The sequence below is a fragment of the Coccinella septempunctata genome, chromosome 4 (assembly GCF_907165205.1).
Source record: "Coccinella septempunctata chromosome 4, icCocSept1.1, whole genome shotgun sequence".
NCBI lineage: Eukaryota > Metazoa > Arthropoda > Insecta > Coleoptera > Coccinellidae > Coccinella > Coccinella septempunctata.
In genome coordinates, this window is record NC_058192.1 from 37,355,997 (window position 1) to 37,382,760 (window position 26,764).

The 26,764-nt window shown below is 37.5% G+C and overlaps 1 protein-coding gene across 1 annotated transcript in view; it reads right to left on the reverse strand.

The window, feature by feature from the left end:
• LOC123312496 (cytoplasmic aconitate hydratase-like) overlaps nt 1-26,764 on the reverse strand; it is a 198,723-nt gene that overhangs the window by 34,168 nt on the left and 137,791 nt on the right. The window contains exons 9-10 of the mRNA XM_044896952.1: nt 9,773-10,831; nt 9,593-9,715 (exon numbers count right to left, since the gene is read on the reverse strand). Coding sequence (XP_044752887.1) covers nt 9,593-9,715; nt 9,773-10,831 — 1,182 coding nt within the window. The remainder of the gene's footprint in view (nt 1-9,592; nt 9,716-9,772; nt 10,832-26,764) is intronic.

Below are 26,764 nucleotides of genomic sequence, written 5' to 3' on the forward strand. Positions count from 1 at the left end.
ATTAAATTGGACTCGCTGGTTGCTGTTGTTGCTTTGGAGCTGTAGCTTCTTTTGCAGCAGGAGCCCGCTTCCTCAACATCCTGCCATCGACGTCCCGCATGCTGTCATGTCCAGCGCCGGCTCCAGACATGCCCTGACGATCCCCAGGCAGCGACTTGTTTCCGAGGCTTCTCGTAATCACCATTTCCATGGGTTTGTGCTCCCCTTTCTCGGTTTGGGTGAGGGGTAGAGAAACGGGAGCAGAAAGAGCACCCCCATAAAGGATGTGAAAGAGAGAGGATGAAGGAATGGGACTGCGGACAGCAGGCGTAGCTGGCTGCACCGTCTACGTCGTTACGATGGCTACCCGGCAGGGCATCTACTAGATAGCTGCCAGGCAGGCCAGACATATTATTATTATTATTACATTCAATTGGAGATTTGGGATTAGACATTTTCAATACTTTCCCTACCGCAAAAACAAAGAAGCTGGAAGATGTGTTGGAATGTTTTGATAGCCATTTCATCCCCAAAGTAAATGTTACAATGGAAACATTCAAATTCAACAACATGCAGCAAAAACCTGATCAAAATATTGATGCATTCATAACTGAACTAAAAACTCAAGTATCAAAATGTGCATTCATATGTACCAACGAAGCCTGTAAGTCAGATTATTCAGACCGAATGATTAAAGACAGAGTAATCTTGGGAATACATGATAAAGACATTCAGCAGAGGCTAATTAGAGAAACAAAAATGTCTCTCGAAAAAATCCAAGAATATTGTAAATCTATCGAAATGTCAAAGGAACACATTAAACTGTTATTACCAGAGGAAACTGAAGTAACAGCTGACATGCTGACCAAAGGAGATCGATCATTTAAATGTAGAAGATGTGGAACAGAACATGGAGCAAGAAACTGTCCAGCATACAATCAGATTTGTAAGACATGCAAGAAGAAAAACCACTTCGCAAAAATGTGCAAGACTAAGAAGGAAGCAGCAAATGGAGCAGGTCCAGATGAAAAAGATGCAAATGAAGTAGTAGAAGTTCGAGCAATTCACCAGAAGAGTGACTAAGAGAACTTATCTGGAGATCTGATGTTTGTGAGTGAGCTGAAAGCAAAAGAAAATAATTTGAAGAACTGGTATGAAAATATTTCTATAAATAATGTTGAGATTTTTTTCAAATTAGATTCAGGGGCTGAATTAAGTATACTACCCTTAAAATTTTTCAAACTGATAGGCATTCATAACAAAAAACTTGAGACATCAAAGATAACAGTTGTATCATATGGAAATTTTAAGTTGAAACCTATAGGTCAAATAATTTTACTGTGTAGAGTTAAAAATATTATTACTAATGTTAGGTTATAGACTGTGATACTGAACCATTGTTAGGACTAGGTGATTGCTTAAGGTTAAAACTAATAGCTCGTGTAAATTCAGTAGATAAGATTTTACCAAATGATCCAAATGCATTATTTGATCAATATACTGAAATATTTCAAGGTGCAGGGCAAATTCCAGGTAAAATTGAATTAAAGCTAAAGCCAGATGCTAAACCTGTTATTCAAACACCACGTAGAGTACCACTAGCTTTATATGATAGGTTGAAAGCAGCATTAATCCAATTAGAAAATGACAAAATTATTAGCAAAGTAGATTATCCAACAGAATGGGTCAATTCATTAGTTATTATTGAAAAACCAAATGGATCGTTGAGATTGTGCTTGGATCCAAAACCATTGAATAGGTCACTCTGTCTTGAACATTATATTATGCCAAAAACTGATGATTTGATTCACAGATTGTCAGGTAAAAGTATATTTACAGTAATAGATATGAAAGATGGCTTTTGGCAACTTCAACTAAGTGATAAAAGCTCTGATTTATGTACGTTTAATACACCATTTGGTAAATACAAATTTAATAGGCTACCGTTTGGGATAGCATCAGCACCGGAAATATTTCAAAGAAAACATTTTGAAATTTTTGGGGATATACCTAACGTAGAGATATATTTTGATGATCTGATCATATCGGGTGATAATAAAGAAGAACATGACCAAACACTTAAATTGGTATTTGAAAGAGCAAAAACATATGGAATCAAGTTTAATTTTAAAAAATTGCAATATAAATTGAATGAAGTGAATTTTTTGGGTCAGATTATTTCGCAAAAAGGTATAGTACCATGTGAAAAAAATATAGAAGCAATTAAAGCCATTAGTAAACCTACAAATAAAAAAGAATTGCTCACAATACTAGGTTTATTCAAATTTTTTAGTAAGTTTATACCTAACATGTCACAATTAACATATCACATGCGGCAATTGACAAAAAAGAATGAACTCTTTATTTGGAATGATGATCATAATAGAATTACTTAAAACAATAATATAATAACTAGTAAACCAATTCTTAAAATATTCCAACCTAATAAACCTATAATCATACAAACAGATAGTTCAAGCAAGGGTATTGGGTGTGTACTCTTACAAGAAAATAAACCTGTAGCATTCAGTTCAAGATCACTCAATAGCGCAGAAGAAAGGTATGCACAAATCGAAAAAGAACTATTGGCTGTTGTCACGGCTTGTGAAAAATTCCATTATTTTATTTATGGACAAGAAAATGTAATAGTTCAAACGGATCACAAACCTCTTATAAGTATATTTGCGAAAAATTTGGATCAAAATTCTATGCGGTTGCAAAGAATGTTGCTAAAATTGCTAAAATATCGGTTTACTTTAGAGTATCTTTCAGGGTCACAAATGTATGTTGCTGATACTCTTAGTAGGTTTTATAAGAAGAATATAGTTGGTGAAGTAGATGATGATATGGAATACGCCATACACTCATTATCAATTAATGCTCCAATGTCAAAAGAAAAGAAAATTATATTTGAATCAGCAATTGAAAAGGATTCTGTTTTGTCTAAAGTCAAGTTATATGGTCAAACTAAATGGCCAAATCATAAGAAGTTAGAGGGAGAACTAAAACATTATTATGCACTAAGAAATGAAATAGTCTTATCAAATAATCTCTTATTTTATAATTCTGAAATAATTGTTCCGACTGAGTTAAAAAAAGAAATGCTTGAATTAGTACATGCTGCTCATTTGGGAATACAAAAATCTAGAGCAAGAGCGAGGCAGATTTTATACTGGCCAAAAATGTCCTTGGATATAGAGATGTTTATTAATAAGTGTGAAGCTTGTCAACTAAATAAACCGGCAAATCAAAAAGAGCCATTAATTAATCATGATGTGCCTAGTCGCCCACGGCAATATCTATTCTCTGATTTTTTTGAATTCAATAAAAAGAGTTATTTGGTAATTGTTGATGCATATTCAAATTGGTTTGAACTACATCCGGTTAAAAATAAAACTATTGACGTGGTAATTGAGATTTTTGCGAGGTTTGGTATTCCTGACAAATTCTTTGCCGACAATGTACCATACAATTGTCAACAATTCAGAGACTTTGCTTAATCTTGGAATTTTGATATAGAATTCTCTAGTCCATACCACCACCAGTCAAATGGATTAGCAGAAAAATATGTAGACATTGCTAAAAAGATGCTTAAAAAAATAAAACATGTGAAGGATATACAATTATGTTTAATGGAATATCGCAGCACTCCATTACCAAGTATAGGATACTCTCCTTCTGAGTTATTACTGAATAGATTAGTCAAGACCCGAATTCCTGTATCTAATAAAATGTTAGAAACCAAGATAATTAATTCAGAAATTGTACAAGATAAAATATGTAAGAAACAGGATGTTCAAAAAGAGTACTATGATAAAACATCTAAAACTCTACCTGAATCTGAATAAAGGCGAAAAAATATTATTTCAAAAAAACAACAAGTGGGAAAAGGGATATATTACAGAAAAATATAATGAACGATCTTATATAGTGAAAGATTTGTATAATAGGAAATATAGAAGAAATAGAAAATTGATCAGAAAAACAATGATTCCATTTTATAGGTCTCATAATAAATTAATACATGATGATATTTCTTTAATGAACATGGAAGAAAAAATAGATATAGACAATAACACTGATTGTAACTCAGATGTAGACGATAATAATAGTATTAATTTAGGTATTGACAATAATATTACTGATATGCAAGGGAATGGTGAGAATTTAGAGAATTATAAAACGTCCACTGTACTTGAGGGACTATGTAGTTTAATATTAAGTTGATTAGGTATAGATAGATATGTATATAAAAAAAAAATGAAAGCGTGTAGGCATAAAAATAAAATATTAGTCTTTATTGTGAAGAAAACGAAGTGCTCTATGGTTAGTAGAGAAAAAGAGAGGTTAAGTTAATGTAAAAGGACGACAAGATTGTAAGATGGTTTTTGTATGTTAATAATAAAGATAATCCAAAAACATCTAGTAGTCTCATAAAATAAATAAAATAAAAAGCAAGTATAAAAGAATAAAACACTTTTGCTCAACATAACATTAATCCTTTTTTCAACTCCTAACTAACCTTCTAACCTATTTTGCCTAGAGTGACATTATAGATGCTCAACTTGGTGGTTTTACGGCGTAAAGGCTTGTTCACACCAAAGATTATAGAGTAGAAAGATAGGAAACGCCCTCATATGGCTAGTACTAAAAACCGACTACATTTTGGCCAGTGAAAACACATTTGACAATGAGATGGCGCTGAAAACGTATTATCAATACAGAAAAACTTTGCAATAACAGTTTTCTCTTTTATAATTGAGGGGCGCGAAATTCGAATTCTATTCCTTGTATTCAATTTCAATATTGACCTTGTCGAGACCAGAAAACAAACATCCTGAGCGACAAAACAAAAGGATGGTTTTGTTTTGTGATCAGGATGTTAGTTTTCATCTGAACATTGTTTGGAATCGATTGATATCAATGAAATACGCTGTTGGATGTCATAAATTTTTATTTGCAATCTATAAAAAATTTACAAAAATTGGAAATTATGGACAACGAATTGACCTTTGACTAGGATACAAGAAAACATGGTTATCTGCTATAGTTACATGAAAGGTGTTTTTTCTGTGAAACTTTTCGAATTAATAGACTGAGTTGAATTTTTACAATTTATATCAGAAATTGATATGAACCAATAATCAATTTACCGTCATAGGATACACATTTCCGTTACTTACATATTATTTACAAAATTTTCAGAAACACAATTGAAAAAAACCTTACAGAGCCGTACAAGACCTGTATTCAAGCCCGTCAGTATAATTTCTTCATGCTTTCTTATGATTTCTTCATGGTATGGTCTCTTTATGACACAATATACAAATTGATTGACGAATGAACAAAACACTCACAGAAGATTTCATAAAACTTTGACTTTCCAAACAATTTGAGTCACCCGATTCCCAAATCGAAATCCATAAAACTTTTGCATTTCTGAATATATTGAAGGCAATTGAGAATCTTTGAATGGACGTGTAAAAGTAATAATTCCCACTAAATGAGCCCTTCATGTAAGGGATGCTTCCTGCATACAACAATTCACGTGGATGAACAGTTCTCAATCGAATTGCAGTAAAAAGTTAATTGCACATGGTATAGTCAGTAGTGTTTGCAGGCCTTTATGCCCTGAAAATTTTATCCACTTCGTAGCACTGAAAACAAAAATCAATGAATGACCGAGTCACATGTTACCAGTTAATACTTACATTCCCATTTTCCTTAGTAAAATTCGTTTTATTTGAACCACAGTTCTTCACCATACAATAATTTTCGAACGATATTCTGAGGTTTTCGCCAAGAAATTAGACAAAAATTTCAATAATCAGCAACTAGAACAGGCTCGAAAAACAAAAGGCGATACGAGGTTGTCTATGGATACGAGAATCAAAAACATTCAAAACCTGTTTGATCAAAATGGCCATATAACTCTGACATCTCGCAAAATTTCATGTCCCTCGAATTAAAATTTTAACCAGTCTTAGGGCCTTAAAAACACATTTGAAACACAGATGGCGCTCACATCACTCTAGTCGCTTCGTTTCCTATCTTTCTACTCTATAATCTTTGGTTCACACTATGAACAATAAGGTGACATGAACACTATAATATTAACACTAAATAGGTTCCTTATTACAATTACCATCCGGATGCTGTATTGGAAACTGAACATCACAATTTATACTGGGATCGCACGGTTCTCACAGACCGGAAAATAACTCACAATAGACCTGACCTCATATTGGTCATTAAGAATGAGGACAGTGCATTGTTCATCGACGTGGCGATTCGAAATAATAACAATCTTCTAGATAGGCACACTGAAAAAATTTCAAAGTACAGAGATCTCGAGAAAGAAACCAGGAGTCAGTGGAGGCTGAAAGATATCAAGACCATCCCTATTGTCATATCATCTACAGGCCTGATACCGAAGAAACTACCGGAGAACTTGAGGAAAATATCTATAGTCATGCAGAAGGCGGTACTGCTGGGAACGGCGAGAAGTGTACGCAAGTATATGGGGAATGCAGAGGAACTCCGACAGGAAGTGCGGGTGGAGCAGGAATCCAACCGTCGGCAGGGAGCCGAGGAGAAACCCGGACCCACCACGAGCACGAAAACCTGGAAAGGGCTCCAAGAGAGCTTAATCCTTTTGATATCTGAGATATCTGGGATAAGTGAATTTTCTTCTGGAGAGGAGTGTGAAAGCCGCAAGGCTAAAGTCATAGATATTTATTCTCATAAACAGTAAAATTACATGTATAGAGAATACGTCAATAAATACACAGAAATTTTAAAACCATAAGATAACAAATGAACAAGGAACTTTCAGATATTATGTTGCGAGGGATTCCTGGACAGTATAACCTGTATTTCTTTAGGTGTCCTATTGAAAAATGTGATACTCATATATTCGAAATTTTTTTCAGTAAGAGTGAGAGAGTCGGCTGGAAAATGCAGTGGATGTCTACGTCTGGTATTATTTGTATTTTCGTGTTATTTAAAATACGTTTGTGTTTTCTGATGTAGGAACAGAAGACATATGAAAATGTAAAGACCGGCTAGTGTTAAGATATTATTTCTCCGTAACAAACCACGGCCCGACTGTCTATACGGTAATCCATAGATTATTTATTCGTATTTCAGACTTTTGCATCACAAATATCTGGCTAATTGCCGAACATCCACCCCACGCTATTAATAATAATAATAATAACACCAGGACGACAGGGAAGAGCTCCACCGACAAGTTGACTCTGACATGCGGAGATACTTTGCCGAACTGGAGGGAACAGATCCTCTTCATCGAGTAGCACCTCCACGGCTCAATACATCCAAGAAACTGTCACTTATAATCGACATCTTGAATAAGGACGTTTTACCTGAATACCTACAGAACGGAAGTTCATTGGAATATCTGCATCTAGTTTTTCACTGTGCAGCGCTAACGACAGCGAAAACCATAGGGGCAAAAATTCGCAAAACGAACACAAATTACACGCGCCAGCATGGCAGAAACGTCTTCAAAACAAAACAGAAAGGCTAAGAAGAGACATTGGACGACTGACGGAGTACTTGAACGGGAATCGAGGAAGAAAGGTTGTGAAAGCTGCCAAAGAGATCATGGATAGAAACAGGACACACGCAGAACGAGAGACGGAGAATGCTACAGCTCACCATTGCCTCGACACTCTGAAGCAAAAATTAAGTCTGTATGCAGAACGCCTGAGGAGATATAAAAGCAATTATAGCTGGAAAAGACAATAATTCATTCGAAAAGTCGGAAGAATCTTTCTACCGGTCACTCACATCGTCGGATGGAGAAAATGGAAAGTTACCACCAAAGGAAGCCATTGAACAATTCTGGACCGAACAATTATCAACGAAAGCTCACTTCAATGGAGATACCGGATGGATTGAAGATGAAAAATCTGAAGCTATAAAATATGAGCCGATGCAGCTATGCAGCTATGGATTTTAGTATTCTTTACATGCATTTTTATGATGTGGATGATATTTTATTTCAAAACGGAGTGAACGAATTTTCTCTTGGAATATTGATTAACATTAATTTAATTAAAATTACTTGCGGCCACTTTTGACAGGCTGCGGTGTTATCAGTGTATTCTCCTATCCATAAAAAATATGTGAAAATGTGTGTTTGTCTCTGTACGTAATGAACGTAGTAATTCTGCAGTGGGATCTCGTACTATAAGCTTTGTAGCAAAGATCTTTCTTTGTAGATTAAGCTATCAGCTGAAAGCTGTCAATTCATAACACAACCTTCGTTTTTCGATTCACACACGTCAATATCGGGTGCATTGCGTAGGGAAAACGACAAACGAGATAGCTTTGCCCTGATTGGCCAGGATTTTGGGATTCTTTGAGAGAATTAACGTATGCTGCTCCACACGATCCAACTTGGTCGGTCGTTCGTGCGGTTGGATGGCTAGGCCTTACGACAAGACCCGACAAATCCTCTGTCGGCGGTCATAGCTACACACGGACCGATTTCACATCCAACCCAACCAAGTCGGGCTGTCGGCCCGACCGAGTTGGGCAGTGTGTAGCCGCTATAATACATATGAATGTCATTCTTTCAGTGGGAGGAGAATGTTGTGAATCTGGTTAAGACCAATATGTAAATAAAGGGACTACTTTATGGTCCGCGTGGACGCTTGTTTTAGAGATACGAAAAAGATCATCAACGAGTTGTAGTTTAAAGTATTATAATAAATAACTACACAGTACAGTAGTGTTTCTTAGTGTGTCCAAGGATACATAACATCAAGTAACTTTTAACTTTGCAAAAGCAATGATTGCATTCACACTTTTTTTGAAGCTTGGCTGTGATGGATGAAAGTAGGATACGACCGCGCAATCTCCTAGTACCTAATACCAGCTGCTTAATTTAATTTTTTTTTAATTTGAATAATACACCAATCTACAGCCTAAGCCAATTACAGATTGGGAAAGAACAAAATTACAAATAACACAAAAAATTCCATAATAAATCAAGAAAATAAGATATAAAATAGATAAATGACAAGACAGTTCCTCAAAGAATTGTGATCCCAACACAGCTCTTCTAACATCTAATTGAGAACTGTTAAAAATATCTAGAACATGTTGAAAATTGCAAAAATCATGGCATATTCTGAACATTGGCGAAAACCAACCTGAAGACAGAGACAAATCCATATCCGGTGATATGGGCTCTTGTCTTTATATGGTAGTTAATCTTTTTTATTTCCAATATTATAAGATTTATTGGGTTATTTCCATAATTTTGCATTATTCTATCAAACGTGGCAGTAAATATTTCTTCTTCGGAATTCATTTTGTTTTGAATCGAAGAAGTTATCTATTTAGGTTTAGTTTCATTCCAATTTGTATGTACCTTTTTGTTAAATCTTATAAATTGAATCGAATGTGCTCAATCTGAAAAGATAACTTCTTCAGTTGAAATTGAACATATTTTGATGCCGAGTAGCGAATGATGGAAAAAGCCCAATAAATTTCAATAATTTCACGTAGATAACTAACTGAACTTAATTTTACTATACTCATAAAAATAAGTAGTGATTTTCAAATAATCATTATGACTTACCAGAAGATATGGACCTTTAGCTGCCCAATCCCTACTAGATCCAGAACCGTAGTCTTTGCCAGCGATGATAATCAGTGGAAAATTTTGTTTTTTATACCTTTCAGCACAGTCGAACACATCCATCTTGGGCGAAAGAAAACTCAATAAATTAAGTCAACCATATTCGACATACTCACTCACCTCTTCGTTCGTGGGTAAATATAAAGTTTTGGGACCCGGTTTCTTCATGAATTTATTGACCAGCCTTATATTGGCGAAAGTGCCTCTAGCCATGATGGCGTCGTTGCCTCTCCGTGAGCCATAAGAATTGAAGTCCTTTGCCGTTATTCCCTTCTGAGCTAAATATCTGGCAGCCGGACTAGTGCGTCCAATAGAACCGGCAGGACTTATGTGGTCTGTTGTCACGGAATCGCCTAACAGCAGGAGAACCCTAGCACTAGTGATAGCTTTTCTCACAGGGCTCTCCAAGGTCATGCCGTCAAAGAAAGGTGGTTTCTTTATATAGGTGGATGAATCAGACCACGGGTACAGCATACCCGATGGAGCTTTTAAGGACTGCCAGTTAGTAGAACCTTCTTCAATCTTTTCATAAATCTCCTTGAACATAGCCGGTATGACGTGTCTTTTTTCGATCTGTTGTATTTCATCACGTGTAGGCCAGATGTCCCTTAAAAAGATCGCACTTCCATCACTCCTCTTTCCCAATGGCTCAGTCTCGAAGTCAATATCGACGGTGCCGGCAATGGCGTAGGCGATCACCAGAAGAGGACTGGCTAGGTAATTGGCACGAGTGCTAGGGTGGATGCGACCTTCAAAATTCCTGTTGCCGGACAACACGCCACAGCATACGAGATCATTTTGTTCAATGGCACTTGCTATGTTTTCATCGATACCCCCGCTGTTGCCTATACAAGTCATGCAGCCATATCCAACCACATCGAAGCCCAACTGCTTTAGAGCTGGGATGACGCCTGATTCAGTTAGATAGTAGGTCACGACGCCAGAGCCAGGTGAGAGACTGGTTTTAATGTAGGGGGCCACGGAAAGGCCAGCGGCGACAGCATTTTTCGCAAGCAGACCAGCTCCCAGCATCACGCTGGGGTTACTAGTGTTCGTACACGACGTTATGGCGGCGATGATGACGCTGCCGTGTTTCAGACTGTACTGCTTGCCATCGAACATGAATTTCGCAGTAGTAGATAACTTTTCTGCAGGAAGACCGAACCCTTTGAATCCGACCTGTTGAAGAGAAAAAATCGTTATTCAACAATTCAAATAGGTTTGAGCAGTATGTATTCTAAATTGTAACACAATGAAATTAACGATGATAGCTCATCTGATCCGCAGGTTCTCGCCGACTCTTTCAATAGACATTTCGCAAATGCAACGGTCAGTAGACAAAGTCACAGCCCTCTTAACACATAGCCGTGATGAGGGAGAAGTTTGGCAGCACAGGGGAAGGCCTAGAATTTCTAGTTTTCGTATCGTTGTTTGTAGGTTATGTTTAGTTTTTGGTTTTTTGTTTTTAGTGCTTGAAAGTGCTATGAATTGTGTTCTGAGGAAAAAAAGTCTATGAATGAAGTGAATTTATGCTGAGGAAAAAAAGTCTATAGGTGAAGTGAATTGTTTGATGAAAAGAAATGAAGTGAACTTTCATTTGGTAAAGAACCTTACGTTTTTGAACTCGATTTTGCTTGTAGGATCGATTTCGTATTATACCTAATAAATGTTGTATACCTAGCTGCAAGGGCAATAATAAATCTTCATAAAATGATTATGTTAGTATATTTTCCTTTTCCAAAAATTCCAAAATAAATACGGTAAATACATATAGTTTTGCGAAATTCATTTCGATACTAACGATATTGTGAAATTTTATCAAATATTACAAGCTGATAGCACTTCGAGACAGTCACCAATGAAACATCTATCTATGCCAAAGACGAGGCTAAAGAAATGTCCACAATTGAAATAATGTGGAGTTTTTGAAAAAATCATCAAATGCATCCAAATGTTTACTTGCTACATATCCAAAACAGACTCAGTATGAATTAAAAGAACGTAGTATTGAATTAGAATTTAATATTGGTGATTTTTTACAGACTTGCAGTTGTGGAAGTGATTTGAAAAAGAGTTTTGTATTCACTTCGCTCAACTTCTGTTAACATATTTAATTGAATAATCATGTGAAATATATAAACGATCAAACCGTTTCCATCTCTCAAGAAAAAAGAAGGCAACAGTTCGGGATCGTGATAATTTATTGACACTACCTAAAAAAATAGAGAATTCGATAAAATAGGAATACGGTAGTTCTTCAAGATTCTCCTCTGTCGATTGTAATTATTTATGTAGGTATTTGAATTTCATATTTATATTTTGAGTTAAATATTGGTATGGACAATTCTATTTCAGTTTTGTTTTTTTTTGTAAGTGAATTTTTTATTCATCGTTCTTCTCAGTTTTTGCTCATACCTCCTTAACTCTTAACTCATATTTGGACTCATGAGATCATTTACACAATTTTGTGGGAAGAGATGGCACTACACCTTTTTGTTGGTTCCTGCTGAAAGATAAATTGGGTTTAAAATATGCAATATTGCCACAATAATTGGATTTATCATTCATTATTGGTGCTATTATTCAGATCAAATTATTTTCATTAACTTGTTCTCAAATCATAATAAATGATGAGTCAATCCAATTCTTTGACCAAGTATGGCTTAGGATAGTGTCTTATAGATATTTTATTAAATTTGAGACATTCCATGTCGATTATTGGAGCACTAATTGAAATGTATTTGAAAATCGCGCTCCTATAGCGCACTCACTTCGGCCTAAAGTCGGCCTTCCGCACCAAGCTATTTGCGGTGTTGCGACATAGTGTTCATGGCTCTGTGTTTAAGAGGGCTGTGACAAAGTCCTCCCACGCGTGATAGGATTAATTCTAGCATAAAAAAAGAACCAAATTCGTTCTTCTTGTTCGACATCGATGAAAATGAAATTTGTAAATTAGTTACATCTCTTAAGAACACGCGATCATCTGGATACGATGACCATCTGAATACCAATGACGATAGTGAAAGCGTCAATACACTTAATTGCGTAGCCATAGGCCCACATAATCTATGCTTGTTACGGAGAAGAAGAAATTTATATGAATGACCTCATCTCCTCAGTAGCATTTTTTGCGGATGATACAAGTTTCATTATTCGAGAAAACGATGTAAATTCAGTCACTTTATCGGATAAACTAACAGCGGCGTCTGTATATGAGCGATGTCAAAGAAATAGCCACATAAAATTTCACCAAAACAGAGTGCATGTTTTCTTCCGCATCTAGAAAGCCTCAAAATTATTCCAAGTCGATCGACCTTCTGGATCACACTGTTCCCATTTCTTCTAACACAAGATTTTTGGGTGAGGTTATTCAGATTATTGATTCTAATTTACCTGGAAGCTGAAGGACAGAGTGTTCCAAAATCACGACCTCAATCTGAAGACCAAGACAGCTGTTTACAGAGCAGTGGTCCTCCCAACGCTTCTTTACGGAAGCGAAAGCTGGACTCCCTACAGGCGACATATTAAACAGCTTGAACAGACGCAGCAACGTCATCTAAGACAGATAATGCACATCAGATGGTTCCACGAAGTTTCGAATGCAGAAGTCTTGCAGCGCGCGAGTTGTACAACAATTGAGACTCAAGTAACGAGGGCCCGACTCAGATGGAGCGGCCACATTCTGAGGATGCAAGACACAAGACTCCCCAAAATAGCTCTATACGGCGAACTCACTGAGGGAGCCCGGAAACCAGGAGGCCAGTATAAGCGGTTTAAGGATACACTACATCAATCCCTAAAATCAGTTAATGCTAATCATAACTGGGAACAACTAGCGTTAGACAGGTCACAGTGGAGGTCTTTGGTCCACAGTTATAATGGAGAATCGAGAAGGATACAGCGGCGGCCAGATCTGGTTGGAGACTATCCATGCCCTGAGTGTGGAAGGATCTGCAGGTCACGGTTGGGTCTCTTTAGTCACAGGAGGGCACACAGTCGCAACTAGCACTAAGAAGTTACAAGTCTGTTTTTTTTTTCCTTCTTCTTTTTGTAGATTTATTTCCGGTAACGGGATACAGCAATGAATGACCTGGAATGAACACTTAGCGTATCTTGAAAAAAAAAAAACTAGTCTCAGTCGTGTATTCTTTGAGAGTGATGGCGAGCTAAGTGGATCGTAATGTCCTACTGTACTAAGCTAATTTCCAAGCACTTCTAACTTACGGAATAATTGCTTGGGGATGGATGTACTGGTGTCGATCAAATATTTATTATTCAGAAATCGGCTATTCGTGTAATCTATGGCCTATCTTACAGGCAGTCTTGTCGTCTGGCCATTTCAAACTTGAAATTATTCTTTAAAAAGAATATTCTTTTAAAAGAATAAAGTTTTGACACTTACCGGACTTTTCATCTACAGATGTCTTTTATTTTTCCATAAAAATAGAGAAATTTATTTCAGTTCATATGAGAACTTAAATAGAACCAGGCGCATCCTTTGCATTATCCGAAACATAATATAACTGAGAAAAATGCAGAGTATATCTGCATTAACCTTTTCAATAAAATTCCTACACTCATCCAAACTATAAAAAATTTCAAGTTTTTTAAATCTAATATGAAACAATTTCTGATAGAACCCTACAGCGTTCAGGAGTTCCTCTCATCTTAGATGTGAGCGCTCTATATTTACTTGTAGGTTAGGATTCTGTACTTCCTTTTATTTTGATGTTATCTCTTTATATAATGTGAATGTTCATGAGAATAAATAAATGTTTCAGTTTAGTTTTCCGTGCTCACAGAGTTTTTGAATTTAGATAGCGTCAGATGAGTTTTCTGTGTAATTAGCCATTTTGTAAGTTCGGAGGTGTCCATCAGGAATTTCTGCAGTTTTCGATAATTAAAATCGACCATTTGTGGGATTAATCTTCGGATATCTGTTTGATCTCCGTCCTAACTGGTTTATTTGGATTCTATATTGGCGTATCTCCTTAAGGAGGATTGATTGAGAGTTTTCTTCGCTGTGGCACGTGAGAATTTTCTTCATCCAGGTATGTTCGTCGACGCCTCTTCGGCAAATTCATTATTGTTTGTTGTTTTCTCTCCATTACCAGCTATTGCCGTGAAATTTGTTGACTTAGAAGAATTAGTTGGGAGCATCCTACGTTGATTGTGATAAGACCGACGTTCTGGATATCTAATTGCATATTCGAGTTTGGAAAGATTCGGTGGAATCACGTTAGATTGGAATAGTCCCCCCGAAAAACTGGGTATGTATAAAACCATCTTTTGTGATACATTATGTTGTCATTCATTCTTCCTTATATGGTGAAGATTAAGTTCTTACGATATTTCGTATCGATAGGGTCCTAGTGTAGGGAGACGTATCCTAGTATAAGGAGGAAGTCCTAGACACCCAAGACATCCAAGTGTAGGGAGACGTATCCTAGTATAGGGGGGAAGTCCTAGATCCTAGTATAATAATAATAATAATAATATGTCTGGCCTGCCTGGCAGCTATCTGGTAGATGGCCTGCCAGGTAGCCATCGTAACGACGTAGACGGTGCAGCCAGCCACGCCTGCTGTCCGCAGTCCCATTCCTTCTTCCTCTCTCTTTCACATCCTTCATAGGGGTGCTCTTTCTGCTCTCATTTCTCTACCCCTCACCCAAACCGAGAAAGGGGAGCACAAACCCATGAAAATGGTGATTACGAGAAGCCTCGGAAACAAGTCGCTGCCTGGGGATCGTCAGGGCATGTCTGGAGCCGGCGCTGGACATGACAGCATGCGGGACGTCGGTGGCAGGATGTTGAGGAAGCGGGCTCCTGCTGCAAAAGAAGCTACAGCTCCAAAGCAACAACAGCAACCAACGAGTCCAATTCAATTGCCGACTCGAACCGCTGAAGGTGCTGCGCAGGATATTCAGCCAGTGCTCACCCAAGCGGGGTTAGTGAGAAAGCGCATGAAGTGGACAACGTCCATGAATGAAACTATTGTGCGCATATATAACTCCATCACGGGACTAGGGCAGAACACGAACAACTATAGGAAAAGGCTCCATGAGGAATTCTGCATTGCCTACCCAAATGTCAATGTCACTGAACAACGAGTGGCAGACCAGTACCGCGTAATTCTGAGAAATGAACTAGTACCAACGGCCCGAATCGACGCAATTAAACGAGAACTTCAGCGTCCGCTAGCAATGGAGAATAACACCAACACCTCTGATGAAGTTCACATACCTGGGCAACAACACCCAGAAGACATTGATACTGAAAGTCCTTCTTGCAAAGCAAATGAGCCTGAACACCAGGACGATAGGGAAGAGCTCCACCGACAAGTTGACTCTGACATGAGGAGATACTTTGCCGAACTGGAAGGAACAGATCCTCTTCATCGAGTAGCACCTCCACGACTCAATACATCCAAAAAACTGTCACTTATAATCGACATCTTGAATAAGGACGTTTTACCTGAATACCTACAGAACGGAAGTTCATTGGAATATCTGCATCTAGTTTTTCACTGTGCAGCGCTGACGACAGCGAAAACCATGGGGGCAAAAATTCGCCAAACGAACAACGATGGTCCAAAATTACACAAATTACACGCGCCAGCATGGCAGAAACGTCTTCAACACAAAACAGAAAGGCTAAGAAGAGACATTGGACGACTGACGGAGTACTTGAACGGGAATCGAGGAAGAAAGGTTGTGAAAGCTGCCAAAGAGATCATGGATAGAAACAGGACACACACAGAACGAGAGACGGAGAATGCTACAGCTCACCATTGCCTCGACACTCTGAAGCAAAAATTAAGTCTGTATGCAGAACGCTTGAGGAGATATAAAAGCAATTATAGCCGGAAAAGAGACAATAATTCATTCGAAAAGTCGGAAGAATCTTTCTACCGGTCACTCACATCGTCGGATGGAGAAAATGGAAAGTTACCACCAAAGGAAGCCATTGAACAATTCTGGACCGAACAATTATCAACAAAACCTCAGTTCAATGGAGATACCGGATGGATTGAAGATGAAAAATCTGAAGCTATAAAATATGAGCCGATGCAGCATGACATGATCACGATTGAAGAAGTAAAATCAGCTATCAGAGGACTGCACAACTGGAAAGCACCTGGGCCTGATGGATTACAGAACTTCTGGAAAGAAACTTTGGATCATGCATGACAAATTGACCTCCGCAATAAATGATGTCATTGAAAATCCTGAAAGAATACCAGTATTCCTTACACATGGCACAACATACCTGTTACCTAAAGACCAAAGGAATACAGAAGACCCATCCAAGTACCGACCGATCACATGTCTTCCAACGATGTACAAATTAATCACATCGTGCATATCAAACCGAATTCACAACCATTGCGAAAGAAATAACATCATCGCCATGCAACAGAAAGGATGCACCAAAGACAGCCGAGGGTGCAAAGAACAACTAATAATAGATTCAGTTATCTGCAATCAAGCGTTCTCCAAGCGAAGGAATCTTTACGCTGCCTACATAGACTACAAAAAAGCATTCGATTCTATACCTCACGAATGGCTCTTGACGATCTTGAAGATTTACAAGGTGGATCCCAATATTGTTAAGTTCCTGAAAAACGCCATGTCAACCTGGCGTACTAGTCTCCAAATGAAAGCAGCAGATTGCTCCATTACAACAGGACCTATTCCAATAAGACGCGGAATTTTCCAAGGAGATTCGCTGAGCCCTCTGTGGTTCTGCATGGCCCTGAATCCCTTGTCTCATAGATTGAATTCTACGGACTACGGATTTTCCATCAAGAGCGGCAGTAGAACTATGATGAAACTGAATCATCTCCTTTACATGGACGATTTGAAACTCTTCGCATCTACCAAAAAACAAATGCAACTGATGCTGAAAATGGTGGAAGGATTCTCGGAAGACATCAAAATGAAGTTTGGACTAGAAAAATGTCAACTGCCAAACATAACGAGAGGGAAAATAGAAGATGGTACGTTCAAACTCAAGGAAGGTGCAGAAATTGAAGCATTAAAGGAAGGAGACACATACAAGTATCTAGGCATAAAACAGGCAAGAAAAATCAATCAGACTCAGATGAAGAAAGAATTAACGGAGGAGTTTACCCGAAGATTGAGGAGGATAATGAGAACTGGTCTTAACAGCAAGAATCTGATAAAAGCGATTAACACCTACGCTTGCTCGGCGCTGAGCTATTCATTTGGTATTATCTCTTGGACGACCACCGATTTAGCAGCTTTACAGAGAAAAATAAGGACGATGCTGACTAAACACAATAAACATCACCCCAAAAGCTCAATAGAACGGACAGAGCTGCCACGACATCTTGGGGGTAGAGGAATTGTTGATTTGTCCAACCGTATGTCCCAGGAAATTGAAGGACTTCGAAACTATTTCTTGAGCAAGGCAGCTTCGTCAGAACTCCATCGAGTAGTTTGTGTTGCTGATACATCTACACCGTTAAAGCTACACCAGGATCACTTGAAAACCGTCGAACACTCTGCAGAAAGTAAAATGCAGAAACTGATTGGCAAACCTTTGCATGGGAGGCACCAGAATGAGGTCAACCATGATTACGTCGACATATCTGCGTCGAACTACTGGCTGACTTCCGGAAGGTTGTTTCCTGAGACAGAGGGCTTCATGCTCGCCATCCAGGATCAGGTGATTCCAACAAGAAATTACATGAGATACATCGCCAAGAATGCCTCAGTGGCGGACGATAGCTGTCGTTATGGCTGTGCGACACATGAAACTATCCAGCACATCACCGGGGGATGTCAGAAGTTCGCGGGCACGGAGTACAAAAATAGACATGATGCTGTTGCCAAGATTCTTCACCAAGAATTGGCACTAAAACACCAACTTCTAACTTCGAAAAGGATTCCTTATTACAATTACCATCCGGATGCTGTGCTGGAAAACGAACATCACAAGCTCTACTGGGATCGCACTGTTCTCACAGACCGGAAAATAGCCCACAATAGACCAGACCTCATATTGCTCAATAAGGATGAGGACACAGCACTATTCATCGACGTGGCAATTCCAAATAATAACAATCTTCTAGATAGACACACTGAAAAAATTTCAAAATACAGAGATCTCGAGGAACAAACCAGAAGACAGTGGAAGCTGAAAGATATAAAGACCATCCCTATTGTCATTTCATCTACAGGCCTGATACCGAAGAAACTACTGGAGAACTTGAGAAAACTTCAATTGGACGAAAATATTTATAAAGTCATGCAGAAGGCGGTACTGCTCGGAACGGCGAGAACTGTACGCAAGTACATGGGAAATGCAGAGGAACACCGTCTGCGCCGACAGGAAGTACGGGTGGAGCAGGAATCCAACCTACAGCAGGGAGGCGAGGAGCGACCCGGACCCGACCACCACCACGAGCCCGAAAACCTGGAAAGGGCTCCAACAGAGCTTAATCCTTTTGATATCTGAGATATCTGGGATAAGTGAATTTTCCTCTGGAGAGGAGTGTGAAAGCCGCAAGGCTAAAGTCATAATAATAATTTATTGATCCTGTTCGACATTCAATGTATAGGACAAGTCAGCTTTACATCAAGTTTGTTAACTACACAATCATGGAATCACATAAATACTCATTGATACTGTAATAAGCCTTTTTTATCAACAAATTCCTCACCGTCGTTCTGAACCCTCGTCCACCCATTGCCCGTACCTTGAATGGCAAATGATTGTAAAGTTTAATTCCACTATATACTATATAGGGAGGAACTCCTAGACATCCTAGTGTAGGCAGACGTATCCTAGTATTCGATGTCATCATGTCGCACGTTGGAGGAATTTGTTGCTTCAAGTGTTCTATCAAAATTGATAGATATGATGATTCGTTGAGTTGTTCTTGTGGAAGCAGTTATCACATCAAGTGTCTCAACTTATCTGTTGAATGTTTTAATCAAATTCGTATGTATTCCGCGAATAACTGGAAGTGCGAAAATTGCCATATCGGTGAAAACGCTGTGAAATTCAAGAGTCAGAGCTCACAGACAACTGAGCTTTATCAACCAATTTTGGATCTAATGAACATCAAGAACGATATTGTAGACGAAATTTCCGGTAAATTGGGGATGGAGAAAACTCAAGCCTGGTGACAACCGACAAAATAGAAACATATATTCCAAAAAATAAGGAAGCCAGAAATTCAGAATGGCAGGTTCTCATAGGAAGAGAACTCAGAAGCGAAGTCATCCCTTGGTGGTTGGAAATTAGGTATTCCGGAAGTTCGTCAGTGGAAGGAATTGAAAAATTTAGAGCGCTGCATGTGTCGAACTTGAAGCCTGATACAACAACAGAAGACCTACAGCATTGTTTGTCCAAGAATTTTCCTGCAGTGAAATGTAAAAAGCTTACATCAAAGTTTCTCGATAGTTACTCATCATTCAAGGTTGTAATAGCGAGTTCTGAATATGAGAAAGTTATGGATGCATCTAATTGGCCGAACAAAGCTAGTGTACATCGTTTTTTTGGCCGAGATAGGAGAAACAACAAACACCTTGAAAAACAATCCTTTCAATAAAAATCAAAATCTCAAGCTAATTCAACTGAATGCTCAATGTATAAAGAATAAGCTGGACATTCTTGAGCTACTCATAGCTGAAAATAAACCTGACGATATAAGTGTTGTCGAGCACTGGTGCTGTTCTGAAAATGTCAAGACCTTGACCATTCCCGGGTATTTCCTGGCTGATTACTACTGCCGACCTAATAGAGAGCATGGAGATTCGCTGATCTATGTCAGGGATGGTTTGCAGGTGAAAAGTCTGTGTTTATCTCGGTTTTCGGAAGAATTGGAGTGTGAAATTTGTGGAATTATAGTGATCGCTCGTAAGGCCCGAGTAACCATTTTAAGTATATATATAGACCTGGCCCTGGTAATTTAGAAAATTTCCTCGAAAGAATATCAGTGGCTTTGAATTATTGTTACAGCTCAGCTGATATAATCTTTGTTTATGGTGACTTGAACATTGATTTTCTTAAAGTCAAGTGTAAAAATCGTATGTTACTTTTGGATTTACTAGAATATTTTAAATTGAGAATATCATCACGTGAACCTACTAGAGTATTTACTGATGTCACAGGTCATACTTCTATTTCAAAGGTGGATTATGTTCTGACTAATGCGGAGTTGAAAGATTGCAATGTTGAGGTATATGAGGCTCATATTAGTGATCATCGGATTATTTCCCTTGAGATGCCCATCACTATCAGCAGTATTGTCAGAACTTATAGTGTACCTAAGATAGTTAGAAATTTAAGACAGCATAACTTTGATAATTTTGTTTATTGTATTTCCCAGTGTGATTTTGGTAATATTTACAGGCACCAAAATATAGATGAATGTTTTGAAGCATTCTTCAATATGATAAAAATCATTTTTGAGGATTGTTCTCCACTCATAAGATGCTCTAGTTGGGTCCAGCATAATAAAAGGTGGATATCTTCTGATGTTATTACGGCTAAACGTAATCTGGATGATCTTTATTGGTTGCGTAAGAATTTCAATTGTCAGGCTACCTATGATTTGTATAAGAAAGCCAAATCCTCTTATCATTCCCTTATCAAGAGTACAAAATTTAAATTCGATAAACAATTAATTGAAATATCAGAAAATAAAAATAGAACTGTATGGGATAATATGGTGAATACTAGGAAAATGAAGGATCATAAGTCTATTTCGCTCACTGTTGATGGCGTTTCATATAATAATCCCAAAGCGATTGCAGAAATCTTTGTAGATTATTTCACCACTATCGCGGAGCCTTCCCTCAGCAGTTATTTCAAGGGTTCAATACACCCCTCTTGTACCACTTCACCTATTTTGCACACTACTTTCTTCTTTTATCCGGTTCTTGAACAGGAGGTGGTTAATTTTGTCAAATTCTAAAAAATACTAAAAGCTCTGGGAGTCGATTTAGTTTCTGCACGAATTTTGAGACTAATAATTTATGAGATAAGTACTCCAGACTGTTTGTTTTTCTGTATAAGTGAACACTGGAAGACTGAATCCCAGTTGAGTAACTATGGTATTCATGAGTTCTATCTTGCTGGTGCAGTATGCCGAGAGTTTGAAAATCAGCATGGAAGGACTTCCATATTTGCAAGAAATGGTATACCTTTCAAGAAACTACCCCAAATAACAGCAATGTCAAAAGTAGGCATATGTGAATGCAGCGTATGTGCGTTTGATATCGGGGGTCAGAATGTTACAATCCTGTGTGAGTATACTCCTGGCAGTGTTGTTGCTGCTTTTCTGGAATTCCTGGGAAATATTTTGAATAATCAAACAAATCTCAATTCTTGTATGGGAGATATCTTTCTGGTGGGGGATTTCAACATACAAATGCATGAAAGAGACAGAAACACCGATAAAGAAGCCCTATTTTCTCTTCTTGCATCCTACAATCTATTTCCTCTAGTAGAAGACTACACCAGAGTAACAAAAACATCAAAATCCTTAATTGATAACATCTTCACCAACTGCAAAAAAGAATATGAAGTCAAAGTTCACCATAATCTGATTTCAGACCATACAGCCCAGAGTGTCAGCTTCCTTTCTCAAGACGTCAACCAGTTCATTTTCAGAAGAATTTTCAATGACTCAAATAGAAATGACTTTCGGAATAGACTAAGCCTGGAGGATTGGACCAAGATGTATGGGGCGAGCAATACCAATGAAATATGGGATCATTTTTATAACACCTTCTTACACCACTTCAACATCAGCTTTCCAACAAAAAAAATTAAATTGAGAAAAAAACCGCGTAATCTACAAGTGACTGACTCAGAAATAGATAACTGTAAGCGACAATTGGATGTCTTGTATGTGATGAGCTCATTTGATACTTCTATGGAAAAAAGTAAAAGGAAACAAAGAAGATTTATGAAAGTACGCTGGCAAGGAAGAAGGCTGAGCTTTTTCAACACAAAATTGAAAACTCCGACGATATATCAAAAACTGTATGGTCCATAATAAATAACATAAAAACTGGATCACATCCCCCAAGGGACATACAGATTCATGGAGATGGTAAGAGGACCGCAAACCAATTCAACGAATACTTTCTGAACTGCGTAACAGACATAATACCTAAATCATCTGAAGGGAACATGTATTTGGAACAGAGAGACCGATGTATTTCCCCCCGACAAATCACAGAAACTGAGGTTATGAATGCGATAAACAGCTTGAATAGAAAACATAGCAGTGGAGACGATGAAATTCCAACTTTACTGATTAAAGACTGTATACATGAAATCACAACCCCGCTTACATATGCGATCAGCCCATCCTTTGAAAAAGGTGTATTTCCAGACAGTCTGAAACTTGTGACTATCAGGCCTGTACATAAAAAGGGAAGTACAAAAGAATTCGCAAATTATCGTCCCATAAGCCTTTTACCAAGTTTTTCCAAAGTTTTTAAAAAGTGCACGAGTGATAGGCTAATGGAATATTTTCTGAACAACAATCTATTCGATAGAGGTCAGCATGCTTATTTGAAGGGAAGAGGAACTCACACTGCACTGTACGAATTCACTGATGCCATCTTACAGGCCATGGAAAGGAGGGATCTTGCGATTGGCCTGTCAAACGCGTATGACTGCGTGAATCATGATAGGCTGCTAAGCAAGCTGAGGAAGTATGGAATTAATGGCAACACTTACAGCTGGCTGCAATCATACCTGTCAGAAAGAGTGCAGCAGACTGTGATAACAAAAAATGGACTTTCTTTTAAATCGGAGAAGGCTATTAAAATAAGCCTTTCCACAGGGTAGTATAGTAGGCAACGTGTTGTTTATTATATACGTAAATGACTCACCGAAAGCTGTCCCAATACCGAATAGTTTTCAACTTGATTATGCTGATGACAAGAACATCCTGATGACAGCAAGTAACTTACAAATTTAACTTGATGATTTGCAAAGTAGTTTTGAAGCAGTAGCACGCTGGGTTAAGAATGAATGTCTAATTTTGAATGAAAACAAAACAAATTGTGTATTTTTCCATACTAACAGAAACAATATAGAATATCCAAACACAATAAATTTAAATGAATCAGAAATTAATGTAAGTACTGAAACAAAACTATTGTACTGTACTATAGACTAGCGTCTATTTCCTGTGCTTTACAAATGAACCTTCATTTGTCCCTGCTGAGCTGCCATCTGTAGTGGGAAGTGGGAGTTATATTCGCTATGATGTGCGCGGTTATATGTTCCTGAATTTCAAAATTAATTAAATTAACGCAAAGCGGATTTTCGTATATAAAGTTCACGTTTTGTAACCCCCAAATTAGCAGAAATGGCTAGTCTGTGTTATAAATGCGGCAAGGTATTTTCCAACATATCAAGTTTGAGAAGACACGCCAGGAATTTTCACAGAGATGAAATCGCTCCTAACTTGTACAAAAATGCAGCGAAATATAATTAGGTATAACTGCCATTGTGGAAAGAACTTTAGTGATAAAAATAATTTCACGAACCATCAGAAGATTCACGGTGGAGATTCATCTTCGGGTCCATTATGTAATGAGTTGTTCACATTCAAGAATGAAATTTTGAAACATTTTGAACAGTTTCATGAGCTTGTTATCAAATCAAGTACCTTGAAATTTAACTCTCAAGATGAGTTTTTTGTGTTGAAAAATGAGTTGGAAGCGAAGACAAACGCTAGTTTTGTCAAATATAATAACAAAGATTCACGAAACTGGAAAACCGGTTATCTGGTTTGTTCAGGAACTTACTTGCCGCGAGTTGAGGAAAGTGGGCGTTAACGGTATTTGAAGATACAAGGTAGTTATAAAATTAATTCTTATTGTCCGGCCTCCATAAAGTTTTCAAAAAATAAACTGAATAATAGATGTCAAGCAGAATATATCGAAACGCATGTTGGACATGACCTTGATCCAGGATATGTAAATCTATCAAAACCAATAAATAAATAGACAAAAAATAGCTCAAAAAATTGCTAGTAAAATTTCCTTTGACGAAATTCTCAATGAAGTTCGTGAAAATGTAACTGATTCAGAAGTGAGCCGCATACACCTTTTAAGGAGAAAAAATTTATATAATATCGAACAGTCTTTCAACTTATCATCATCAGCAGTAAGACATCCAAATGATGGAGTAAGTGTAGACTCGGGGGTTAAAGAAATGCAAGAAGAAAAGCATTGTGTTTTATTTTACAAACCGCAAGGCATCTTAGATGAAAAAGAATTTTATTTAAAAAAAGAAGACTTTGTTCTTATCATTATGACTACTGATCACTGTTTTCAACCAGAAATAAAAAATCAAAGAAAAAAATCATTCTCCTTAATCTGTGTAGAATACAGAGTACTTGTTTCAATAAACTATTTAAAATTTTTTTTGACGTATCATTGATCCCAATTCCATTTCTGAATTAAGGTTTATTGGTACTTCATTTTACCATCCCCTGGAATAAATACTCACAGAAAGATTTAATTAACATGCTGGAAAAATTTTGCTAATGATAATAGGTCTTTATATTAACCTCAGCGGAAGATGGAGCTTTTCTACTCAACTGAGGAACATAACATACATTTATTCTCATAATTATAACATAAGAATACTATTTTGTAATTCCAAAGTAGTTGCACATCATTCCTCATAAATATTGATATCTCTGAAAGTGTTTATATTTTACCATGATAACGTATATTATTTGAAATAAAATGTACTTTGCCAATCCTGAGAACCTAATCTTGTTTATCTGCCTATTCCTATTATTAAACAACATAAAAGAGGAAACGATTCCAAATATTATTAAACTCTGATTAAACCTTTTAATTTGCCCACGCTGCCGACCATAGATATATGATTACAAATATTTGTCAGACAGTCTGTGTTCTAGGTTCATTTGTAAGGCACAAGAAATAGACGCTAGTGTACTATAGTATTGTCCTGGGAATGCCAAGTAGATAATTTGAACAAAAAATTAAACTCTGTGTGTTATACTTTAAGAGTCATGTCCAAATACCTCAATGAGAGTGGTCTAAGAATAATTTATTTTGCAAATTTTGAGTCTATTGTTAGATAAGGTTTGCTCTTTTATGGTGGTGCTAGAACCATAGAAAAAATATTTTTGCGTCAAAAGAGAGCAATAAGAATAATTAATAAACTTAACTTTAGAACTTCTTGTAGAGGTTTTTTCAAAAAAAGCCATATCCTGACAATTACAGCACTTTATATTGAAGAATGTGTAATGTTCCTTTTGAAAAATAGAGAATATTTTAGGGATAGTCTGCCAACTTACACATATAATAGCAGAAATTCCTATTATGTATATCCTGTCCATAGGCTAAGTATTACTGAGAGGGGAACAAAATACTCCACCATGAAATTTTTCAATCATTTACCTCTCAGAATAAGATGCATAAATAACCTCCGAATCTTTAAAAGAGAACTGCATAAATTACTTATAGAACTTGAACCATGTAGGGGAGTTTCTAAGTTCACGATTATGATGAATTTTTTCTTTTGACTAATATTTCATTCTGACTACATGTATGAAAATTGTATATGTATGATTTTTGAAATAGATATTATGACTTTAGCCTTGCGGCTTTCACACTCCTCTCCAGAGGAAAATTCACTTATCCCAGATATCTCAGATATCAAAAGGATTAAGCCTTTCCAGGTTTTCGGGCTCGTGGTGGTGGTCGAGTTCGGGCCGCTCCTGGGCTCCCTGCTGTAGGTTGGACTCCTGCTCCATCCGCACCTCCTGTCGGAGCATACGGTGTTCCTCTGAATTTCCCATGTACTTGCGTACAGTTCTCGTCGTTCCTAGCAGTACCGCCTTCTGCATGACCCTATAGATATTTTCGTCCAGCTGAAGTTTCCTCAAGTTCTCTAGTAGTTTCTTCGGTATCAGGCCTGTAGATGATATGACAATAGGGATGGTCTAGACATCTTTCAGCTTCCACTGTCTCCTGGTTTGCTCCTCGAGATCTCTGTACTTTGAAATTTTTTCAGTGTGCCTATCTAGAAGATTGTTATTATTTGGAATCGCCACATCGATGAATAGTGCTC